At 40.5% G+C, this 20,966-nt stretch overlaps 1 protein-coding gene and 1 long non-coding RNA gene across 2 annotated transcripts in view; one reads left to right on the top strand and one right to left on the bottom strand.

Moving 5' to 3' along the window:
• Positions 1–20,966, bottom strand: part of LOC110256316 (uncharacterized) — a 347,057-nt gene that overhangs the window by 45,668 nt on the left and 280,423 nt on the right. The window lies entirely within an intron of this gene.
• CLRN1 (clarin 1) overlaps positions 18,456–20,966 on the top strand; it is a 44,075-nt gene continuing 41,564 nt past the window's right edge. Inside the window, exon 1 of the mRNA XM_003358614.5 lies at positions 18,456–19,039. Coding sequence (XP_003358662.3) covers positions 18,787–19,039 — 253 coding nt within the window. The 5' untranslated portion in view covers positions 18,456–18,786. The remainder of the gene's footprint in view (positions 19,040–20,966) is intronic.

The raw sequence follows: 20,966 nt of genomic DNA, 5'->3' as shown, positions 1-20,966 counted from the left end.
TGTCATATCCAAAAAGCTATTGACAAATTCAAAGTCCTTAAGGTTTTCCCCTATGTTTTCTTCTAGGAGTTTTACAGTTTTAGTTCTTACATTTAGGCCTCTACTCTATTTAGAGTTGAATTTTGTATGTGGTACTCTTCCCATCCTTCCCCTCCATTCCTTAGGCTCCTAGCACTAATCTATTCTGCCCATCAATACTGCTCTCAGGGAAAGATTTAATTAATTCATTCACACTAGGGCTTACATGACTCATATGTTTCTCTTGTTAGAATATCTACATTTCAAAAGAGGACAAAATATCCCAATAATGAATACAATTTCTAGTGATGGAATTTTTTAATATGAGAGTAGCTACTTATATAAATTGCCTTGGTTCACTGTACTGTCTTTGTAGCCTAACTCATTGCAGACAAATGAATTGTCTATGCCTATATAGATCCATGTGGATCATACAACACAATGATGTAGTACTTTATTTATTTATTTTTGCCTTTTTTGTCCTTTGTAGGGTCGTATCCACGGCATATGGAGGTTCCTAGGCTAGGGGTCCAATCGGAGTTGTTGCTGCCAGCCTACGCCAGAGCCACAACAACGCCCCATCGGAGCCGTGTCTGCAACCTACACTAGAGTTCATGGCAACGCCAGATCGTTAACCCACTGAGCAAGGCCAGGGATCAAACCCGCAACCTCATGGTTCCTAGTCGGATTCATTTCCGCTGCACTATGACAGGAACTCCAATATAGCGCTTTATTAATCATTATAGAATACAGCAATTTATAGTAGTACTTTCCTCTTAGGCAGAAAAGTACAAAGTGCCCTCAAAATCATCAAGGAAACATCACCATCATCAGTACTTACTGAACACTTATTACATGTTCTGTATGCTAGACTTCATTCTAAGGACTTTACGTATGTTACCTGATCTAGTCCTCACCGACACTCTATAAGGTAACTACATTATGAATCACATATTGTGGCTGAGGAAATTAAGGTGCAGAGACTTAAGCAATGTGTTCAAAGTAGGGCAGTTGCTATTTGAAGAAAACACCAAACTATTGAGACACCAGGGTGGAGCTGGCCTCCTCCAGGACTCCTGTGAGGCCCCCAGGATTTACAACCTGGAATCTAATGAAATTGAGAATTTAAAAAATTATTATTTTAGAGTCACAGAATTCGAGAGTGTCCAACATGCCTTGAAAAATTGAAGAAAAACAAGATCCCACCCAAAAATCAGAAATAAAACTAGACGCAAAACTGGTACTTCTAGTCTGTGTTCTTTGCATTCACCCCTTCACTCATGGTCATTCAGTATAAACTTTCCATAGAAAATGTTCATTTACTGTATATGGAAAATGTTGGGGATACCAAAATATAAACATACAAGCACAATAAATAAATAAGCTCTTTGCTTGCAAAGAGACAATAGTGTTGGGGGAAAAGTCTGAAATCATTGCCATGAAGTTTGATGATGCACTGATCAGCCACCTAGGGAGCAGGAGCCAGATCTGACTGGAGGTGCCAGGAAAACTTCACAGGGAAAAAAGAGCAGAAGCTTTCAAAGGAGGCTAAGGCAGGGAAGGGCCATCCAGGAGAGGAAGCTACATAGGCCAGGAGACAGGCTGGGAGATAGCAGAAGTGTCTGGGGAGGTGCAGGGACCTTGTTGCTGTTAATAAGGCTGAAAAGATGGGCAGACAGGTGGTGAGAATTCTTATGCCAGGCTGAGGATTAACTTTTTTGTGGGATCATGGGTATTCTTGGTCACATTTGCAATGGGAAACAGATCAAAACTTTAAGTCTGGGATTAATATATATATATACTACTATATATAAAATAGGTAAACAATAAGGACCTACTGTATAACACAGAGAACTATACTCAATATTTTGTAATAACCTATAATGGAAAAGAATCTTAAAAAAATCATATATATACACACATATATGTATGTATATATGAGTCACTTTGGTATGCACTTGAAATTAACACATTGTAAATTCAAAACAAATCTGTGGAGAAGGGGTTAGAGCTGGGTAGGTGTAGTGGATAGGGGATTTCAAGGATGGAAGTGACCTGGCTAGATGTGCTCTTGGGGTAGGGGCAGGATGGGAATGCTTCTGAATAGCTGGAAGGAGAATGGATGGATTTACTGGGGGTCAGGTTGAGAGGCCATTGCATTATTCAGATGAGAGCACATGAGCTCTCATGAGGGCTGCAAAGATGGGGGTAGGGGTGCATTGAGTAATATTTAGGAAGTAAACTCACAGGGCTTGGTTACTGAGCATATCGGGTATAGGGAGTAAAAGGGAAAAAGTCAAGTCTGTATCTCTGGTTTCTGAGCTAGGAGATGGAGTAGAGAGTAAGGCCTCTCACTTCTTTTTTTGCACTCATGCATGCAAGCTGTAAAAAATTCAACCATGCAGACCCGGAAAAAGTAACAAGTAATAGTTCCCTTCTCCTTTCCTGTTTCACCTCCAGTGCCACCCTCCAAGGCCACTGTTAATGCTATCTTTGTGTATTCCTTCAGCTGTTTTTCTACACCCATGCTGAACTGTTAATTTTTTAAATACAAAGAATGATTCTGCTACAAAGACATCTTGCTAAACTGTTGAAGTTTCTAGAGAGAATGTCTGCAATCAACTCTGCCTATCACGGAGTTGGGCAAAGTTTCAGGAAGGGGGACAGTTTCAGCGATGATACTTCTTCTGGGAACCATATCACTGGGAGTTCATTTGCGCTAGTCATAGATTCACCACTTTTTACAGCACAGTCATTCAGAGGACCAAAAAATTGCCACACAATGTCCAAGTACAATGCACCAGTAATGAAACTGATAAACCTTATTTATCTACAATTCTCCTATAATATATCTCCAAAGTTAAATATAAAAATATAATTCTCTTTAGTATTCAGTGCCCTGGAAATGCCAACAGGATTGTTTGTATGTACATCAGCTTTCAATTGGAGAATTAGCTTTGGAAATTTTTCTTTCCCTGTGACCTAGATAATATTACTTCTACAAATTAAAAATAAGGAAAATGTCATAGGGATGTGAAGAGAAGATTTTGATGGCATACGCAACTGCAGTTGAATGGGATCTCACAAATACACACACAATACATTAAAGTTGCTCAAGTTTTCAGATGAAAAACAAAACCTACCTTTTTATGGAGCCAGAATAAATCATACTGCACACACTAAATTGTGCATGTTCCTACAGGGAATTCACTGGTTGGGAGCTGCTACCAAGAACTGAAATGGAATAAAATAGCCCCATTTAAGAACTCTAAATCTTTCTAAAGTTACATTTCAGAGAGAACCTATAACAAAATTACATTAGAATGGTAACTGAGCATACCAGAAGGTTGGGCAAGAAAAAATTTAATTCTCAATTTGTCTAAAATTTAAGTCTTATGTTTAATATTTTTAACTTGGTATAAAAATAGAAACTAATAGGTAGCAAGTGTTAATTCTTGGTTCATTGGTTTTCTTAAAATGTGCTTATTATTGTAATTGTTTCCAGTGAGGCATCTCCCCGGTTCAGAAAGTAATTATAAAATGAACAATAATTATTGTAATAAAGAATAGATAACATCCATTGAGCATTTGTTATGTGCCAGGTACTATTTTGAGATGTTTACATCATTCCATTCATCCTTACAATCCATTATATTCCCCCATTTGAGACATATAACCAATCCTGACTTCTAGTATTGTGTATTATGGACTAAAGGGCTGCTTAATCAGGGAGTCGTTTGGGGGTGACAAAACATTCAATGGTTTCAAAAATATTTGTGCAAGGAAACCCTGTCCAAATGAGATGTTTGAAGCAGCTTCATGGCTGAGAGTAAATTACCCAGGTTGGTTACAGCAATAAAGTGGAACTTAAGCTCTTGGTTCCAACCCCGGCAGACAGAGAGTCCAAACTCAGAAACATTACCCTTTGACATCTTAGAATAGAGGTTGCCAGGTTAGGGCATCCAACATGGATGCAGAGGAGAACTGTTTCCAGTTTTCAAATTAGGGAGAGGTTGTGTATGCCCTGGGGAGGTGCAGTGGGTAGCTGTGGATATGTGCCATGACAAAGGCACCCACATCATCAATGAGCTCTCACCCAGAGTTATGAAAAGTTGAATTTGTTGCTGTCAAAACAATCAGACAGACCAAACAACAAAAACAATCACATATATATGTTCCCATTAGAATGCTCACAAAGACATTTTGTTAAATGAAAAAGCCAGATGTAGAAGAGTCTGCAGCATGGTATATTATCATTTGTTAGAAAGCAGGTGATGAGAGAGAATATATTTACATCTCTGCTAAGATGGTCAGTGAATATAATAGGAAAATTTCACAAGAAATTGCCTCAAGAGAGAGAGCCAGGGAGATTGAAGGTCAGGGATAGAAGGAGACTTAGTTTTCACCTGTTTACCATTTTTTAAATTTTGTAAACCATGTATATACATTACTACTTCAGTTAGGTAGACAAATAATAGATGAGTGGATAAATAAGATATCGATGATCAGCAAAATTACTTGCCCCTTCATATCCATTTCTCCTTCATATCAGTTTCCCACTCTTCTCCACCCTGCCTGATACCCTGAGAGGCTGATCTTTGGTTTCCAATTAGGTTTGGCCAATGGAAGCACCAGTAGCAGATCAGAGGAGAGGAAAGGAGTGACGGGTCATCCTGCTCCCTGTGGAGTCATAGTGGACTCCAGAAGTTGACAGAAGGGCACAGTTGCTGTCAGGTGTCCCTCTCCACACAGCCTTCTCTATCCATAGATTCTGAGAACTGTGCCCTCTCCAGTCCCCTTCACTTCTCATAGCGACTACATCACCCCTTGTGATTTCCCTAACTCTGCCCACACCCTTATAAATTGTTCCTTTATTAAACTCTCCTGACTCGCTCATATTTGAGTGAGTCAAAGGTTCTGCTGGGACCCAAAGAGACAGATAAACAGAAAAATTGTAGACTAGAGAGATAGATAATAAGTAAATAGATAAATAGATGTGATAGAAGGAAGGGAGGGAGGAAGGAGGGGAGGGAGGGAAGAAGAAATGAGGGGAGGAAGGCAGGGAGACAGGTAGTCAGGAAAGAAGGAAGGGAGGGAGGGGGGGAATGATTCTCTTCCTGGGGGTAGACTCCCATTAACTAAGGTCACAAAAGACTGAAGAATAAATCAGAACATAGTTTCCTTATTTAAAGCTAAAACTAGAACTTCCAAAGGGACTGGTCACTCATCTGCTCTGTATAGCATCTTCTTCCCAGCAGAGGAATCCATGGTTAAAGCCAGATTACCCTCCCCCTCACCCCCCAGGAGCAGACAACATGCGTCAGAGCAGTGGCCGTTCACTGAGTCTCAAGTTTAAAGAGATAAGCTGTCATCATCTTTTTGTGCCTAACTCTGTTGCAGGAATGTCTTTGTATCAGGAACCCAACGTATCAGGTTTAAAGGCCAAAAACCTCCCTCTCCCAGCAGCTGAAGGCATGTCACTAACATTTTTTCTCTGATATTCTCTTTAATATTTTCTCTACTGATTTTCCTGATTGACTCATTTTCTCTTTAGACATGCTAATACCACTTATTCTGCAAAGATTTTAGACAGGCTCTGATGTCAGATTTTGCTTGTTCTTCTTACTTCTGATTTGGAGAAACGTTTTGCCTCTAAGGTTCAAGTTGCATACAAATGCACCCATTTATTCAGTTAGTGCTGTTTATTGTTGGTCCTACCTGTGTCAGGAGATATGCGCTCCATGCCCTGGAGACACAATGGAGAACAAGAAATGTTTCCTGTCCTTGTGGAACTCTCCTTCTAGTGGGAGAAACAGACAACAGTCAAGTGTGACCAATAAATAAATCAGACAATACAATTTTAGGTGGTAATATGAAAAAAACAAAAAAAAAACAGAGCAATAGGATAGAGTGGCTGGTCAAGGGATGCTGTTTAGGTAGGGTGATCCAGGAAGGACCCTCTGAGAAGGTGATGTTTGGGCTAAGATCAGCATGGCAAGACAGGACCAGCACAGGGAAGAGCAAAGTCCCTGGGGCCCACACAAGCACTGAGTGTCCCAGGCCCAGAAAGCAGACAGGTGTTGAGCCCAAGGGAGAGAGTGATAAGAAGAGATGTTATGGGGTAGATGGGCTGGATCCCAGAGGAGCCTGGAAGTCACAGTAGAGTCTAGATTATATCACAAGTGCAACGGGAAGTCACCAGAAAACATCCATCAGGACTGTGATGGAACCTGATTTACATTTAGTTGCACAAGGAAGAGAAGTTAGGATGTAACAGCAAGAGCTCAGGCAAGAGCCAATGGTGGTAAAGGCTGGGGTGACAGCAGGGGAGACAGCAACATATGGCAGGATCAGGATACATCTTGGAAGTAGAGGTGGAAGAACACACTGATAGATTGAGTGTTTCAGAGTAGAAGGTGGTGGCAAAAATCAAGAAAAGCTCTGGGTTCTGGCCAGAACTGAGGAGATACAGGGATACCATTAATAAGATGGGAAAGGATGGGGACTGGGGAGGAGGGAAGAGGAGTTCTGTTTTGGTTTGTTAAATGAATTTTCCAATCACTATCATCTGATCATTTATCTTTCAGACTCGGCTCACATTCTTATTCTTGGAATTCCTTGTTCCCTCCTATCATCATCACCCCCCAACTACTTCTCTGTAATACAAGGAACCAGAAAAAGCAAATAACTGGATTTTTTTCTTTCTTTTTTTTTTTTAAAAATGATTTTTGTTTTCTCCATTATAGTTGGTTTATAGTGTTCTGTCAGTTTTCTACTGTGAAGCAAAGTGACCCAGCCCCCCATATATACACATTCTTTTTATCACATTATCCTCCATCATGCTCCATCACAAGTGAATAAATATAGTTCCCAGTGCTATACAGCAGGATCTCATTGCTTATTCACTCCAAACACAATAGTTTGCATCTATTAACCTCAGATACCCAGCCCATCCCACTCCCTCCCTGGATTTTTTTTTTTCTTTCCTTCCATTTCTATGAGGAAAAAAAAAAAAAAAAAAACGCATGACAAATGAACACAAAATACAACTTGCAGGATGTCATAGGGTCAATACTATTTCAGCATAATCTTCTGTACCATCTATACCCTCTGCTCTGCCTGATGGGAGCTGATGGTCCAAGTGGCCATGATGATGATCCTGGGATCCTGCAGGGTATTGGCATACTTCTGAATCATCACAGAAAGATGAGCGTATGTGCAGCATCAAGTTAGTGTTAGGTAGACACTGCCTTACCCATATGATGCTCTCAGCAGGATCCCAGAATGAACTAAAATGCTTCACAGAGATGATTTAATCTAGCAATTTTTCAAACAAGTGGAGGGTGACTCCCTCAAGAATTTCAGATGTGTGAGGAGTTCTTGCTGTGGAACATGGGTTGAGGATCCGGCGTTGTCTCTGAGGTAGCTCGGGATCCCCAGCCCAGGAACTTCCATATGCCCTGGGCGTGGCTGAAAAAGAAGGGAAGACACCAAAAAGAATTTCAGATGTGTGAGAGATTTCAAAATGTCTCATCACCCCTAAAGATACTAAAATGACCCCTTGAGAGGTTACCTTCTCCCTTGGCTGCTTCCCTTAACCTACTAGAAACCATCATCTGTGATGAAAGCTCTCCCCACTGACAGTGGATCTTACCTGCTTCCACATAGGCAGAAAAAAGGTTGAGGACTATCGGGGTCAAATTTACTCATGTGAGACAGGAAAAAAATAAAAGCCAAAAAGGAAAGTTACTTGTCCATGGTCACTGGATAAGTTAGTGTGAAAACCTCTAGTTCAACCCAGATCTCCTGACCATGCAGATTCTTCTAAACATATTTAATGTTTATAGAATACATTTTGAAAGAAGTATTTCCTGAAGTATAACTCTTTCAGAAGCAATAATTCCAGTTAAATAAAATACTGAATTGACTAGTATATTCCGTTTTTCTATTCTAAGAAAGAGGTTAATTCATGTTTATATGGAGAGCTATATGGTGAGTGGTGATATTTCGAGATATTTTAATTTTTTTCCCCTTTAGGGTATAATTTCAATATAGCTGAATTCTTGCTTTTTGGTTGTACAGTTCTAGAAATTTTGACAAATGTTTTCAGGCATGTAACTCTACTATAATCATCACCCAAAATTCCCTCCTGCCCATCAACAGCCAATATCCCCCACGCTCCAGCTCCTGACAATCACTGATATAATTTTTATCCCAGTAGTTTTGCCTTTTCCATATGTTATATAAGTGAAATCATACAATTGAGTCTGACTTCTTTCATTTGGTAAAAAGTAATTGATATTCATCTATTTCCTTGTATAGATCTTTATCCATTCACAGTTGGACATTTGGGTTGTTTCCCTTTGGGGGGAATTATGAATTAAACCATGATAAACATTTAATACAGGTTTTTATGTGGCCATATATTTCACTTCTCTTTGGTAAATGCCTGGAGTAGATTACTGGGGCATATGAAAATGTGCGTTTAATTTTTTAAGGAGCTGCTTCACTTTTCCCAAAAATGTCTGTGCCATTTTGCCTTCTTAGCAACATGCATTAGAGTTTTGTTTGCTCTGCATTGTTGCCAGGACTTGGTATTGTCAGTTGTTTTGTTTTTTAATTTAATTTTAGCCATTTTAACAAGAGGATTATGGTATTTCATTATGCTTTTATTTTGACTAATGATATTGAGCATCAAAGGGCTTACTTGCCACTCAAATCTCTTCTTTGATGAAGTATCTGTTAAAATATTTTGCCCACTTTTTTTTCCTTAGGATGTTTGTTTTCTTATCATTGAGTTCTTTATACAATTTGTATACAAGTCGTTTATCAGATACATAATTTTCATACATTTCTCTCGGTCTATGAGTTATCTTTTCATTTTTTAGAATGTCTTTCAAAGAGTAGACGTTTTTACCAACTTTTTAATTTTATGGTTTATACTCATTTGTCTAAGAAATCTTTACCTAACAAAGATTTTCTTCTAAAAGTTTTATATTTTGGAGTTCCCATTCGTGGCTCAGTGGTTAACGAACCCAAATGATATCCATGAGGATGCAGGTTCGATCCCTGGCCTCACTCAGTGGGTTAAGGATCTGGCAGTTCCATGAGCTGTGGTGTAGGTTGCAGATGCAACTTGGGTCCCGCGTTGCTGTGGCTCTGGCTTAGGCTGGAGGCTGCAGCTCCCTCTGATGGGACCCCTAGCCTGGGAAGCTCCACATGACATGGATGCAGCCCTAAAAAGAAAAAAAAAAAAGCTTTATATTTTAGGCTTTACATTTAGATCTATAATACATTTCTAATTAATTTTTAATAGAATATGGTTCTCCTTTTAAAATTTCTTTAAATATTCTTTTTCATAATGAGAAAACATTTCTTGTGTCATCAACTTGAAAAAGTCATTGGTAGCCTAGCTTTCATGCCAATAGAAGTGAAGGTGGTTTTCCTTCATAAAGATCCCAGGTCCACTGAATTTACATCTATTCTCCATGTGCCCGGTGACTCAAAGCCCAGGCATTTTACATCATTTAAAGGCACAAGGTCATGTCTTATCTGACTTGCTGATGATTTTCAGCACATGACAAGTCAAAGAGTTCTGGCTCCTAGATATGGTAATTCCACAGGCTGTTTCCAGTCCAGCTTGGGTTTCCACACACTCACCACCCCTTTATCCATCTGTGGGTGCTCATCTTGAAAAGACCCTTTAAAGATAAGGCATTCATAGCCTTCTAGGTTGCTTCATCTACAATCTGCCATTATTTATTTTTTCAAATAGGGACTATGGACAGAGAAGTCAGAAAATTAATAAAGATCTTATATTCATTTAATTATGAATTTCCTGAAAAGGAATCTTTTTTTTTTTTTTTTCCCCAGAGGCGTACCTGTGGCATATGGAGGTTCCCAGGCTAGGAACTGAATCGGAGCTACAGCTGCCATCCTATGCCACAGCCACAGCAATGCCAGATCCAAGTTGCATATGCAACCTGCACCACAGCTCATGGCAACACGGGATCCTTAACCCACTGAGAGAGGCCAGGGATTGAACCTGCCACCTCAGGGTTCCTAGTCAGATTCGTTTCCACTGCACCACGACGGGTACTCCTGGAAAGGAGCTCTTAACCTAGGTATTTGTCTTGGCCACCAGGTTTAAAGTGTTGTTTTGGGGGTTTTTTGATTTGTTTTTTTTTGGGGGGGGGTTGGCTGCACTCACAACACATGGAAGTTTCTGGGTCAAGGATCAAACTTGAGCACAGCAGTGCCAATGAACCACAGCTGTGACAATGCTGAATCCTTAACCACTAGGCCACCAGGGAACTCCCTAAAGTGTTTAGTTTTTTGGGTTTGTTTGTTTTTTTTCTTTTTAGGGCCGCACCCATGGTATATGGAAGTTCCCAGGCTGGGGTCGAATTCCGCCATAGCCACAGCAATGCTGGATTTTGAGCAAGGCCAGGGATCCAACCCACGTCCTCATGGGTACTAGGCAGGTTTGCTATCCCTGAGCCACAACAAGAACACCCAAAGTGTTTAGTTTTAACAGTGTCATGTCCCAGTGACTATCCTATATTTACCATCCAAGAGAACAGTATTGTTTTGCAAAGGTGAATAAATATGCCCTTTAAGATCTCACAGATGGACAAAATATTTTTCTAATTAAGTCAAGGAAGAAAGGGATGGGGAGGCGGGGAAAAAAATGGTTATGGTAGAAGGAAAAATAATTGAACGATTAATTCATGTGGGATCCACCCTGAGGGTAGGCAGAAAGCATCAGATCTGAGTAGGGTATGTCTTGCTGCTTGCAGATTAGCTGAGGGACGTGGTAGTCTGGGAAGGCGAAGAAGAGGGAGGGACCCAGTATTCAAGAGAAGATGTAGAGGGAGACCGAGCTTGAGCTAGGGCTGAGAGTGGAAGTCACATCCCAGATCACCTTACCTAAGGGCACTGGTTTTTGTGGTTGTTAGCCATTTCTAAAATTTAAATATAGTTAATTGAAATAGAGTTAATTTACAATATTGTGTTAGTTTTAGGTGTACAGCAAAGTGATTTGGTTGTACATATATGTACATGCATACACACACAAACGTATATATTTTTGGGATTCTTTTCCAAAGGTTATTACAAGATACTGAGTACAGTTTCCTGTGCTATTCAGTAGGTTTTTGTTCTTTATCTATTTTATATACAGTAGTGTGTATACGTTAAACTCCGAATTTATCTCTCCCTCAGCCCTTTGAGAACCCAAAGTCTGTGAGTCTGTTTCTGTTTTGTAAATAAGTTCATTAGTATCATTTTTTTTTTTTTTAGATTTCACATTTCAGTGATATCACATAGTGTTTGTCTTTCTCTGTCTAACCCTAACTGCACTGCTGTCCAGGCCGTCTCAGGAACAGCTGGTGAGAACCCCCCCTCACTGTGAACGGCAGCCAGCACATGGCCAGCTGTAGACTCACAGCGGGGTTGCCTGTTTGTGCCTCAGGACTCAGTTCAGGCCCCCCGCCCCACTTTTGTTCCTCTCTTTGAAGTCAATCCTAGGAAGGTCAGAAGCTCAGGACTCTTTGGGTTCCTCCAGGATTGGAGGGTGGGGCCCTGGACACCCATGGGAGCAGTGAGAGCATGAAAAGGAAGTGCTTGTGCCTGATGAAGGAGGGGTCAGACAAGACCGGCCTGAGTGGAAGCTCCCATGAGCTAGGACAGGGTGGGACACAGGGGCCCTGTGACTGGCACTGATACACATGTGCTCACAAACCACACGTGGGGTCCAAGGCAGATACCATACACCCTTCACTGGGGGGACCCAGTCAGTGTCGCTGGGCACAACGCGCCGAGACCAGTTGGCGGGAAGAGCTAAAGGCAGGGCCTCCCAGGGGCTTTCTTCAGAAAGCAAACAAACAGGTAAAAGACTCAGAAAACTTTGGATACAGAGACCTACAGTGCACTTCTGGGAAATAGCAGGGTGATAGCTGATAAAAAAGTGGAGCAATCAGCTCTAGCAGTAGGGGGCACTTCCAGGCCTTCTCTGTGGGGTGAGACTGCTTCCTTCTCTTTCTGCAGAGTGGCTCCAAGGTGTTGACCTTGTGCCTCTCAACAGCACTTCTAAATTTCCAGGAAATGCATTCTGAGTGGTCCAGATGTCTATTTTTAATCAACACAGGCGAGAAAGGGTGGGTGACTTAGTACAAATGTATTGGCCTCAGAGCTGATATCTGTAGTTACTGAAGGGATTTCTCAAAGAAAGGGCTGAGGGCTCAGCTGACACCCCAAAGCTGTATGTGTTACACTGTAGTAGCACCTGCCATACTCATTTCACACGTTGGCTCCTGTTGAGTTCATTGTCTGGCTAATTGTCTTTTCTTGTGAAGCCCTGCCAAACCAGATGTCCCCAGGCAATTACCTTTTCAAACCTGAAGACATCTCTTTGCTTTGGTCCCATCCTTAGAAAGTATTAAGACAATCTCGAGTGTCCAATGGTCATCTGTTATTTTTAGCTGTCTCTGCCCACAGTTAATGCTCAAATCAAGGTTTGATATGAAGCTAACATTTTGGATGAGAGATAATCTAGGGTTTTATGCAAGTCACTGATAAAAATGGGTGAGTAAATTAGTCTAAAGAGCTTTCTAGCTAGCATAGCTCCGGAAGTTAACACTCCTTATTTCTAGAGATTGGACAAGCTATATCCACCTAATTGTACTATTATTCACCTCTCCACCTCAGGAATATTTTAGGAAACTTTGTGATCTACCTGGCTGAAAATTAAGCTATGCTAACTACCTGGCACATCTTAACAGAGAAGGGACAGGGAATCTAATAATTGTCCCAGTGGGTCTGAAAAAAAAAATGAGTTGCTACCTGAAGAGCACTTAAAATATAGCAGAAACAGAGTAAGCCCCTCCATGTAACATTTTTTGTAAATATTGCTACTATTATTTTGATGCAAATCATCAAAGAAGTTGTCAGTATTTTAAGTGACACACACCCACACAAAGGAAAACATTTATACAATAATAATCGTTGGTAATGACAGACTCAAACTACTCCAAAGTTTACCATCTCAACATATCCAGGTTATAGCAACAAGGCAAATTTTACTATTTCCCTGTATTGGGAATCTGGTTCATCTATTCTTATTAAAGGGGCATTTCAGATGGTGCCTTCCTTCTGTAATAGCTCGGGCATCCTGCTGGGTTGAGGTTTAAGTATCAACGAAGCCTTGTAATGAGACAGCAACAAGAAATCCAGAAAAATCGGGGGTGTCACCCACCTTATTTGTTGCGGGCAAAGGTCTTTCTTCACTTCCAACTCTCTCTCTCTGTGGCTACTCTGGATGAGACACCCAACTCCTGTACTTAACTCTAAATGTCCCTGCAATTGTTGCCAACCCTGAAAAGCCCCACACTAAATTCTTCATCCCAGCCCAAATCCATGGAGGCTTCATCTGTATTCCAAGACAACTTTGTTTTCTTTTTCTTCCCTTCCCTCAACCCTTCTAATCCTCTAGTTCAAGCAATTAGCTCTACAAATATTAGCTGCAATCAAGGTCTAGCACATGCGGTAATTTTCCCCCTAATAAATCAATCAATTCTTTCTGTGGAGTGGTTCCCCGCCCCCCTTACAGTCATTAGAGAATGACAGTGCTACTTCAGGATCACCAGCAACTTGAATTAGTCAAGGAATGTCAATCAAATTTGCCAGATTTTGCTTTAAAAATTAGAAAAATGGCATAGATTCACAAAGGCCTCTTAGAATAGGACGCTTGATAAACCCTTGTTGAATCTCTCTTAGAGACGCTTTAGAGTATAATGATCCATTGGGAAGAAAACTGAAATCACTATTCCTAGTGACAAATCAGACAAAACCCATAAATTCTCACTAAATAACCTAAAATTAATAACTGGAATAATCAACCATCTAGTGTTTCTCGGCAATGCAATGTTGTATAATACCTAACAGGTTAGCACAGCAAAGGAAAAATGAGAAATAACCTAGCAAATGGACCCATTTTATTTTATTAATAATTTGCTTTTTCTTCTTAGTGCCACAACTGCCACGTATGGAAGTTCCTGGGCTAGGGGTAGAATCAGAGCTGCAGCTGCCGGCCTGCAGCAACTCCAGATGGGCAACCTATGCTGCAGCTAGCACATCTTTAACCCACTGAGCAAGGCCAGGAATTGAGCCCATGTCCTCACATACACTGTGTTGGGTTCTTAACCCATTGAAGTACACTGGGAACTCCTAGCAAATGGACAAATTTAAATTCTATAATTTGCCAAAAAAAAAAGTTTTAGTTAAAGGATTAATTTGGTCAATGCTTGTCACTGTACTTCTCAGAGCTGACTTTAGTATAGGGGTTGGGGGCCCTTAGGGAATAAGAAGTGAGGGGGGTGTTCTCTTGTGGTGCAGCAGGTTAGGGATTGGTCATTGTCACTGCAGTGGCTTGGGTCGTTGCGGTGGTGCAGGTTTGGTCTCTAGCCTGGGAACTTCCACATGCCATAGGTGCAATCAAGAAAAAAAACAGAAGTAAGGAGGCCCAGTGACAAAGCTCTTGGATCCCCACCTCTATCAGTATAAAAGCTCAATTTTTATCTCTTTTTACACCCAAGAGTTCAGTCAAGGAAGTGATTTCTCTGGTTGAAAATAATTTGAGAATTACCTATACATATAGCCAAGACCACTCTTTTCATAAATGACTAAGACAAATGCCAATTCTTAATTTAGTGATGGGCCTGGAGGCAGACCTTGGAGCACATCTTTCTTCCCAGTGCTCTTACTCTCAGGGAACAAGTCAGGTGAGGATTTTTTTTTTTTTTTTTTTTTTTTTGAGTGACCATAAGGAGAAACCAATGAAGCCGAAATTAGTGTGAGACGAGATGTAAATGATGTACTGGAAATAAAAACATCATCTACCATTGTACTCCTTTCTTGATACTGTTTCTAGTCATACTGAGGAATAATTTCATCATCCAGCACAAGAAAGCGGTCATGGGGGGAAGGTGAAAAGGCTTAGCTCCATTTCCTTATGTCACCAAATATATTGCTATTAAGATTGAGAGAAGTAAAGCTTTCAGTAAGATACTTGGTGAAAACTTGCTGACATTAATGACTCAAAATCTCAGAGAGACTGCAAGGAAAATGGTGTCATCACTGTCATTCAAGACACTTAAGATGAAATTTCAAAAGAAGGCTGTCAGGCATAATGACTGCCAGGTTCTATTATATCATCCTCAGAGGGTGGATCACACATACTACTATGCAGCCTGTGGGTGGCTGATGTCGAAGTTTGAAAGGGAGCTAGCTGCACAGAGAGGAGCGCAGGTGGGCATAGGACCCATGGGGGCTCTTCACAACCAGGAGACTCACCAGTGACAATCACACAGTGACTTGGGGTAAAGCTATGATCCACAGCCTGGTCTTTCCTCTTGCTTGGATGTGCTGAAACTTGACCTCATCAAGACAGCTCAACAAGATCATGCTCTTAGTTACAGAGAACAGTGGTAGCCAAGGTTGGCAGAGGAGTGGGTGAAGAAAGAGTGGGAGTTCGGGATCAGCAGATACAGACTAGTGTCTATAGGATGGACAAACAATAAGATCCTACTGCATAGCATAGGGAGCTATTTTTAACACCTGTGATAAACCATAATGGAGAAGAACATGAAAAAGAATATCTATAACTGCTGTACAGCAGAAATTAACACATTGTAAATCTACACTTCAATAAAATTAAAAAGAAAGAAAGATCATGCTCTTGGTACTGAACAAAACTCAGGACAGTCTAAGCTACAAATGGTAGTGCCAGCTGACTAACTGGTCATGAGAACCTTCCTCTCCAGTAACCAGAGGACCATCCCTGATGCATTCCAGCACAGAGAGACCTGCAAATCCCAGGCCATCATCAGAAGGCAGCTGTACAGAATGGGGTCCACGCCCTTGTTCCCAACCTTGACTGTACATTGCAATCACCTGGGGGCGATTCTACACTGAGGCCATACACAGAAATCAAATAAATCTAAATCTCAGGATTGGGACCCACACATCAGCATTTTTAAAAATCGCAAGTGATTCCAATGAGCAGCTGAGAACAACTGGGTTAGGGCAAAGAGGTCATTCAGGCCACAGTGAGGCTTTAGGCTTCATTGCTTCCACACAGAGATCCATGGTGGGCATGTCATAGACCAGCAGATTTTTTTTTTTAACTTGAAACAGATATAGGTTTGCCAATTATATAAGTTGCCAAGCAAGGACATTAAAAATTTAACTACCATTATTTCATTAAAGAAAGGAAGTCTTACAAAAATTAGGAAGGATCCAATTTCAGAATAAAAGATGAACTCGCTGTGTTGTATTTATTTTTCTCAGGTTTCTACAGATCAGGGAAAACTTCACTATAGACTGATGCAAACTTAAGAGCTGATGTGATCCCCTTGCTGTCCACATCCCCAGTCAGAGCTTTGCTTCTTGGACAGCTTTACGTACATTTGGCTGGGTTTGTTCATTAAACCAATGTCCTATGCTAACTACCCCTCTGCTACTACGTCTTTTCTTTTCTCTAGAGGTATTAATTGTATTGATTAAGTTGTAGGTAACTTCTGCTTCCAGGCTTGGACATGTTCTGTCTCCTCCAATTACAGAATATGCTGACTGAATAAGCTCTCTGTAGACATTTTAATGTTTCCAGAATGGGTGTGGCATGTGTACCCCCACATAACCACTTCCTGGGGACAATAGATCCCCCCTTGTTTTGCTAATGGACAATGTTGGCAATCACTCTAAATTCAGTGGCGAATTCATTGGGAAGCCAAGTAACCTGTGATGAGTCGTTTGTTCTATGTGCCAAGTTCCACAAAATAAAAAGACTCACTTATGTCGTAACTAATTTTGAATGCCTCTTTGGACTCCTGCATGTGCCCTGTCCTTCTGTAGCCTTGGTTTTACACCTCCCCTCCTGCCCTGAAGGGACAGTGACCTCTTGAATTGGGTCTGTATTTTGTTGTCTATCTTCAATAAGACAGTCTCTGGCAATGACTAAAAGAAGGCAGCTTTTAGATTAAACCTCAAAAGTTCTCCTCAGAGTGCTTTTAACCTAGAGACTCATTTATGCCAATAATGGTGTAGAATCTTCACTTATTAACTTTTTCTAAGATGGATCAAGAGACTAGAAACTAGCAGAAACACATGATTTGACCAACTGTGAAAGTTCTGTTTGCAAATGTCTATGTTTCCTGAGCACCCACAACCAATGTAAAACTAAAGATGAGCCACTGGGCCCTGTTGCTCCCAGCCCGCCCTAACCCAAACTGAAGAGCGTGTCATCTCTCCAAGGTCAAGGGCTGCGACAACTGGCACATAAACTTCAGAATTAGAAGACCTGGATTTGAATCCAGTTCTCCTATGCTTGTGGGCAAGTTGTTTGCTCATTCTGAGCCTCAGTTGCCTTATCTACGAAATGGGGATATCACCACGATCTGCTTCATTATCACCTATATGTTAATTGTGAGAATTAATTTCGGTAAAACACTTAGAAAAGTATCAGACATACCAATTTCTTACTAAAAGTTCACCTTGTAGCTCAGAGTCCAGCACAATAACGTGGTATAGACGTTCAGCAAATGCGCACACACACACACACACACACACACACACACACGTGCATGAGTGCCTGCTATACTTGCAAAAAGAGAAATGTCACTGGAAATGCAGAGTTAAAAAGCTGTCACTGAATTCTGAACTTCAGTTTTCAGATCTTGACAATTTAACCAAATGCACTTTGCTGCTTAATCTTGTTCCTGCCTTTCTCTCTTGTCTCCCTGACCCATTACCTCTGCTGGGATCCTCGCTTTTCAGTGATGAATTCTTAGAGCCTTCCATCTGACCACAATCCATTATTACCATGATAATGCCTTTGTCTTCGTTACAGATTCTGGTATTTCTCAGATCCAGAACCACAATCCCTTGCCATTGCCCCAAAGTAGCCAGATGTTTTAAGGGAAATTTAGATATTTGCACCTGCATCTCCATATTTTTTGTGTGCCAGCAAAAAACTGAATCAAATTCTCTATCAACACGCTGGTTCCAAATCATGGATCTGAGATAAAAGGTGTTAGGATCCCCAGTGGTTGGAATATGGAACTTCATATCCATGCAGACCCCATTTCAGTCCAATATTTTGTCCTGTGACAATGAATATTTTTCAGAATCAATTAATCGCATATATGTTAATTGCATACATATAATTGCATATGTATAGTCAATTAATAGTCTTCCTACCTCTGCCAAAACTCCTCTTATCTCCCCACCCAAAACAAAAACACATCAATAAATGCACTTCTCAAGTTGCTGAAAATTTACCATAGAAGCCAAGCCTATTTCTGAAAGTTTCAACTCACCCAATCAGACAAAAGGCAGAGGAAAGGGGAGGCATTTATCAAGTTACACGGAGGACTTCATCTGTTACCTTAGACTCTGTTACCAAGGGACAGAAGAGGAGATACTTGAAGGCAGTTAGAAAGTTTTATTTTACAGATTCTTAGTCCAAAGATTTCCAATTAGAAGCAGCAGCCGAAAAGGAGAAAAAAGCAAGTAAGCGTGATGAAGCTGCCTGCATCCTGGCATTCTGACCTTTAACCTGGTGAGAAACACCGTCACTGGTGAAACTGCCTATACAGCTGGGATCTGTCCTTTCAGCTTCCACAATAAATGCAGTCAAAGGGGCAGTCACTTCTCATCGGTCACAAAGGGTCTTGTTTTTGAAGCTCACCCTCACAGAAGCCATTTTTCATCATGCCAAACCAACAGAAGAAAGTCATTTTTTGCATGGCTGGGGTGTTAAGCTTCTTGTGTGCCCTCGGAGTTGTGACAGCCCTGGGGACCCCTCTGTGGATCAAAGCCACCTTCTTCTGCAAAACTGGGGCTCTTCTCGTCAACGCTTCAGGACAGGAGCTGGACAAGTTCATGGGCGAGATGCAGTACGGGCTTTTCCATGGAGAAGGCGTGAGGCAGTGCGGGTTGGGAGCCAGGCCTTTTCGGTTTTCATGTAAGTAACAATTGCATTTGAATAATTTAACACTTTAGGTATGCTCCTTCAAGTGTCGCAAGAAATTATTGAGAGACTTGCCCTATCTATTGCAGGACTTTTTAAACAGGTATGAACCCTTTGAAATACCTAAGACTCTTTTGAGCAGTTTCTTCTTCCTGGCTTTTTTCATTTTGTTTTTATTTTATTAGTTATTCCATTCATGCTATTTTTCTTATGACAACGTATAGTGAATGAGTTGCTATGGAGTTAAACCTTTTGAATAAACAATTAAAATTCTTTAATATTAATATTTATGTAAGAAATTATAGGATCTTTTTTTAAAAAGAAGGGAACTTAGAGAGAAAGGTAAGCTTTAAGAGATGATCTTTGTTCTGTTCTTTAAAAAAAAGAACCAACGTCATATAAACTCAAACTGCTTATCCTCCTTGTGCATAACTTTGTTTCCTGTCTATACCTCTATTTTCCCTGCTAGTACCTTTGCTGTTGATAATTTTTTTATTTTATGCTTAACCAATTTGGATCATTTGACTAGGAAATTTAACATGATATGCTGTGCTCCCTGGGACAGAATTAGATACCTATTTAGGGTAGAAAATTTGTCACCGATTGACCTTCAAAGCATGTAGAGAATATGAGACAGATTTCCCTGTCGTGATATTTGTGAAATGGAAGTGTTACCTACAATATTTATAACCTGTTTATCTTAAGTAGAGAATTTTTAAAAATTACCATGTGAATAGGCAACTCATTAAATGAAAATTAATAAGAAGTCATTTGTTATATCTCTCCCAGCACACATTCAGAAATTATTATTATTTCAAAAGGGCTGGTTTGGAACAATCTTATGAAGATACAGCCAGTAAATTACTGCATAAATCACTCTTCAGGAAAGAAGGTTACCAATTGAGGCATTTAAAATGAATTATTATTTTTCCCGGCTATTTTTTTTTTTCTCTAGCATAGGTAGAAGGCTAAATTAATTGAATTTATTATTAACATATGCAGTATCTAATTAAATTTCAGTGCTGGCCTATTTATATTTCTGCAATATTCCTTATAATTCCTTAGCAGTCATTGGACACCAACCTTCAACTCACATAGGTTATTAAGTGATATGAATTTGCATAGGGCTCCAGAAAATCCCTAAGAATTAGTCCTCAGCTTTTCAAGAAATTATCATCCACTAGATTTGATGAAGTGGATACCCACCCTTTTCACTGAATGGCTTGGGTTCATTAAGGTAATGGGGCTGTTAGAGTTGCTTAGCTTCCCTTAGAGGTTCCGGGGCGGGGGTGGGGGTGGGGGGGGTGGAACAAAGCAGAATGTCACATGATTTGCAGCTGTATTAAGAAAACGAAAAAGGAAAAAAGATGAGTGAAATGATTTAACCATGAGTCATTGGCAGCTCAAGTGTAAGTCAAGCTCTTCACAAATGAATTTAGACAAAAGCGAGGAGCCCACAGGGGATTTTCTGGAGCCTTTGCATTCTCTACAGTGAGAAACTATAGATTGACTTCACTCATACCGTAGGACAAGCCTCAAAACAATAATATGTTTTCTAAATACTTGCTACACAGTAAGCACTACAGCTATTTCGTCTCATTTAATCCTCACAAGGCCATATTCCTCTGCAGTTCAATGCAGGATTTTTTTTTTTAATGGCTGTGTCTTACACAGGTCCTGTCCATAATGAAGTTGTTGGAATCAGGTAGCCTTTAGCTTTCCTTAAAGACTCAGAGCTGGTGGGGCTTAAATAGCCTTGCCAACCTCACAGAATTGCATTAGTCCCTGTGATACTCTGAACAATGTCCTCAGCCTAGTGAAGGAAATCTTGCACTGGAGAGTGCAAATTTAGTTGGAGATTTATTCTGAATGAATTAGGCTTTGACAGTGTCCTTATTCTAAATGAATTTTTGCTTGGTTC

This window comes from Sus scrofa, chromosome 13 (assembly GCF_054392235.1).
Source record: "Sus scrofa isolate SSC_HxYL_T2T_F1_AM1 chromosome 13, Sscrofa_HxYL_maternal_Yorkshire_Landrace_v2.0, whole genome shotgun sequence".
Lineage (NCBI taxonomy): Eukaryota > Metazoa > Chordata > Mammalia > Artiodactyla > Suidae > Sus > Sus scrofa.
The sequence above is the reverse complement of the archived record's forward strand: the minus strand, read 5'-3'. Positions and strand labels throughout refer to the sequence as shown.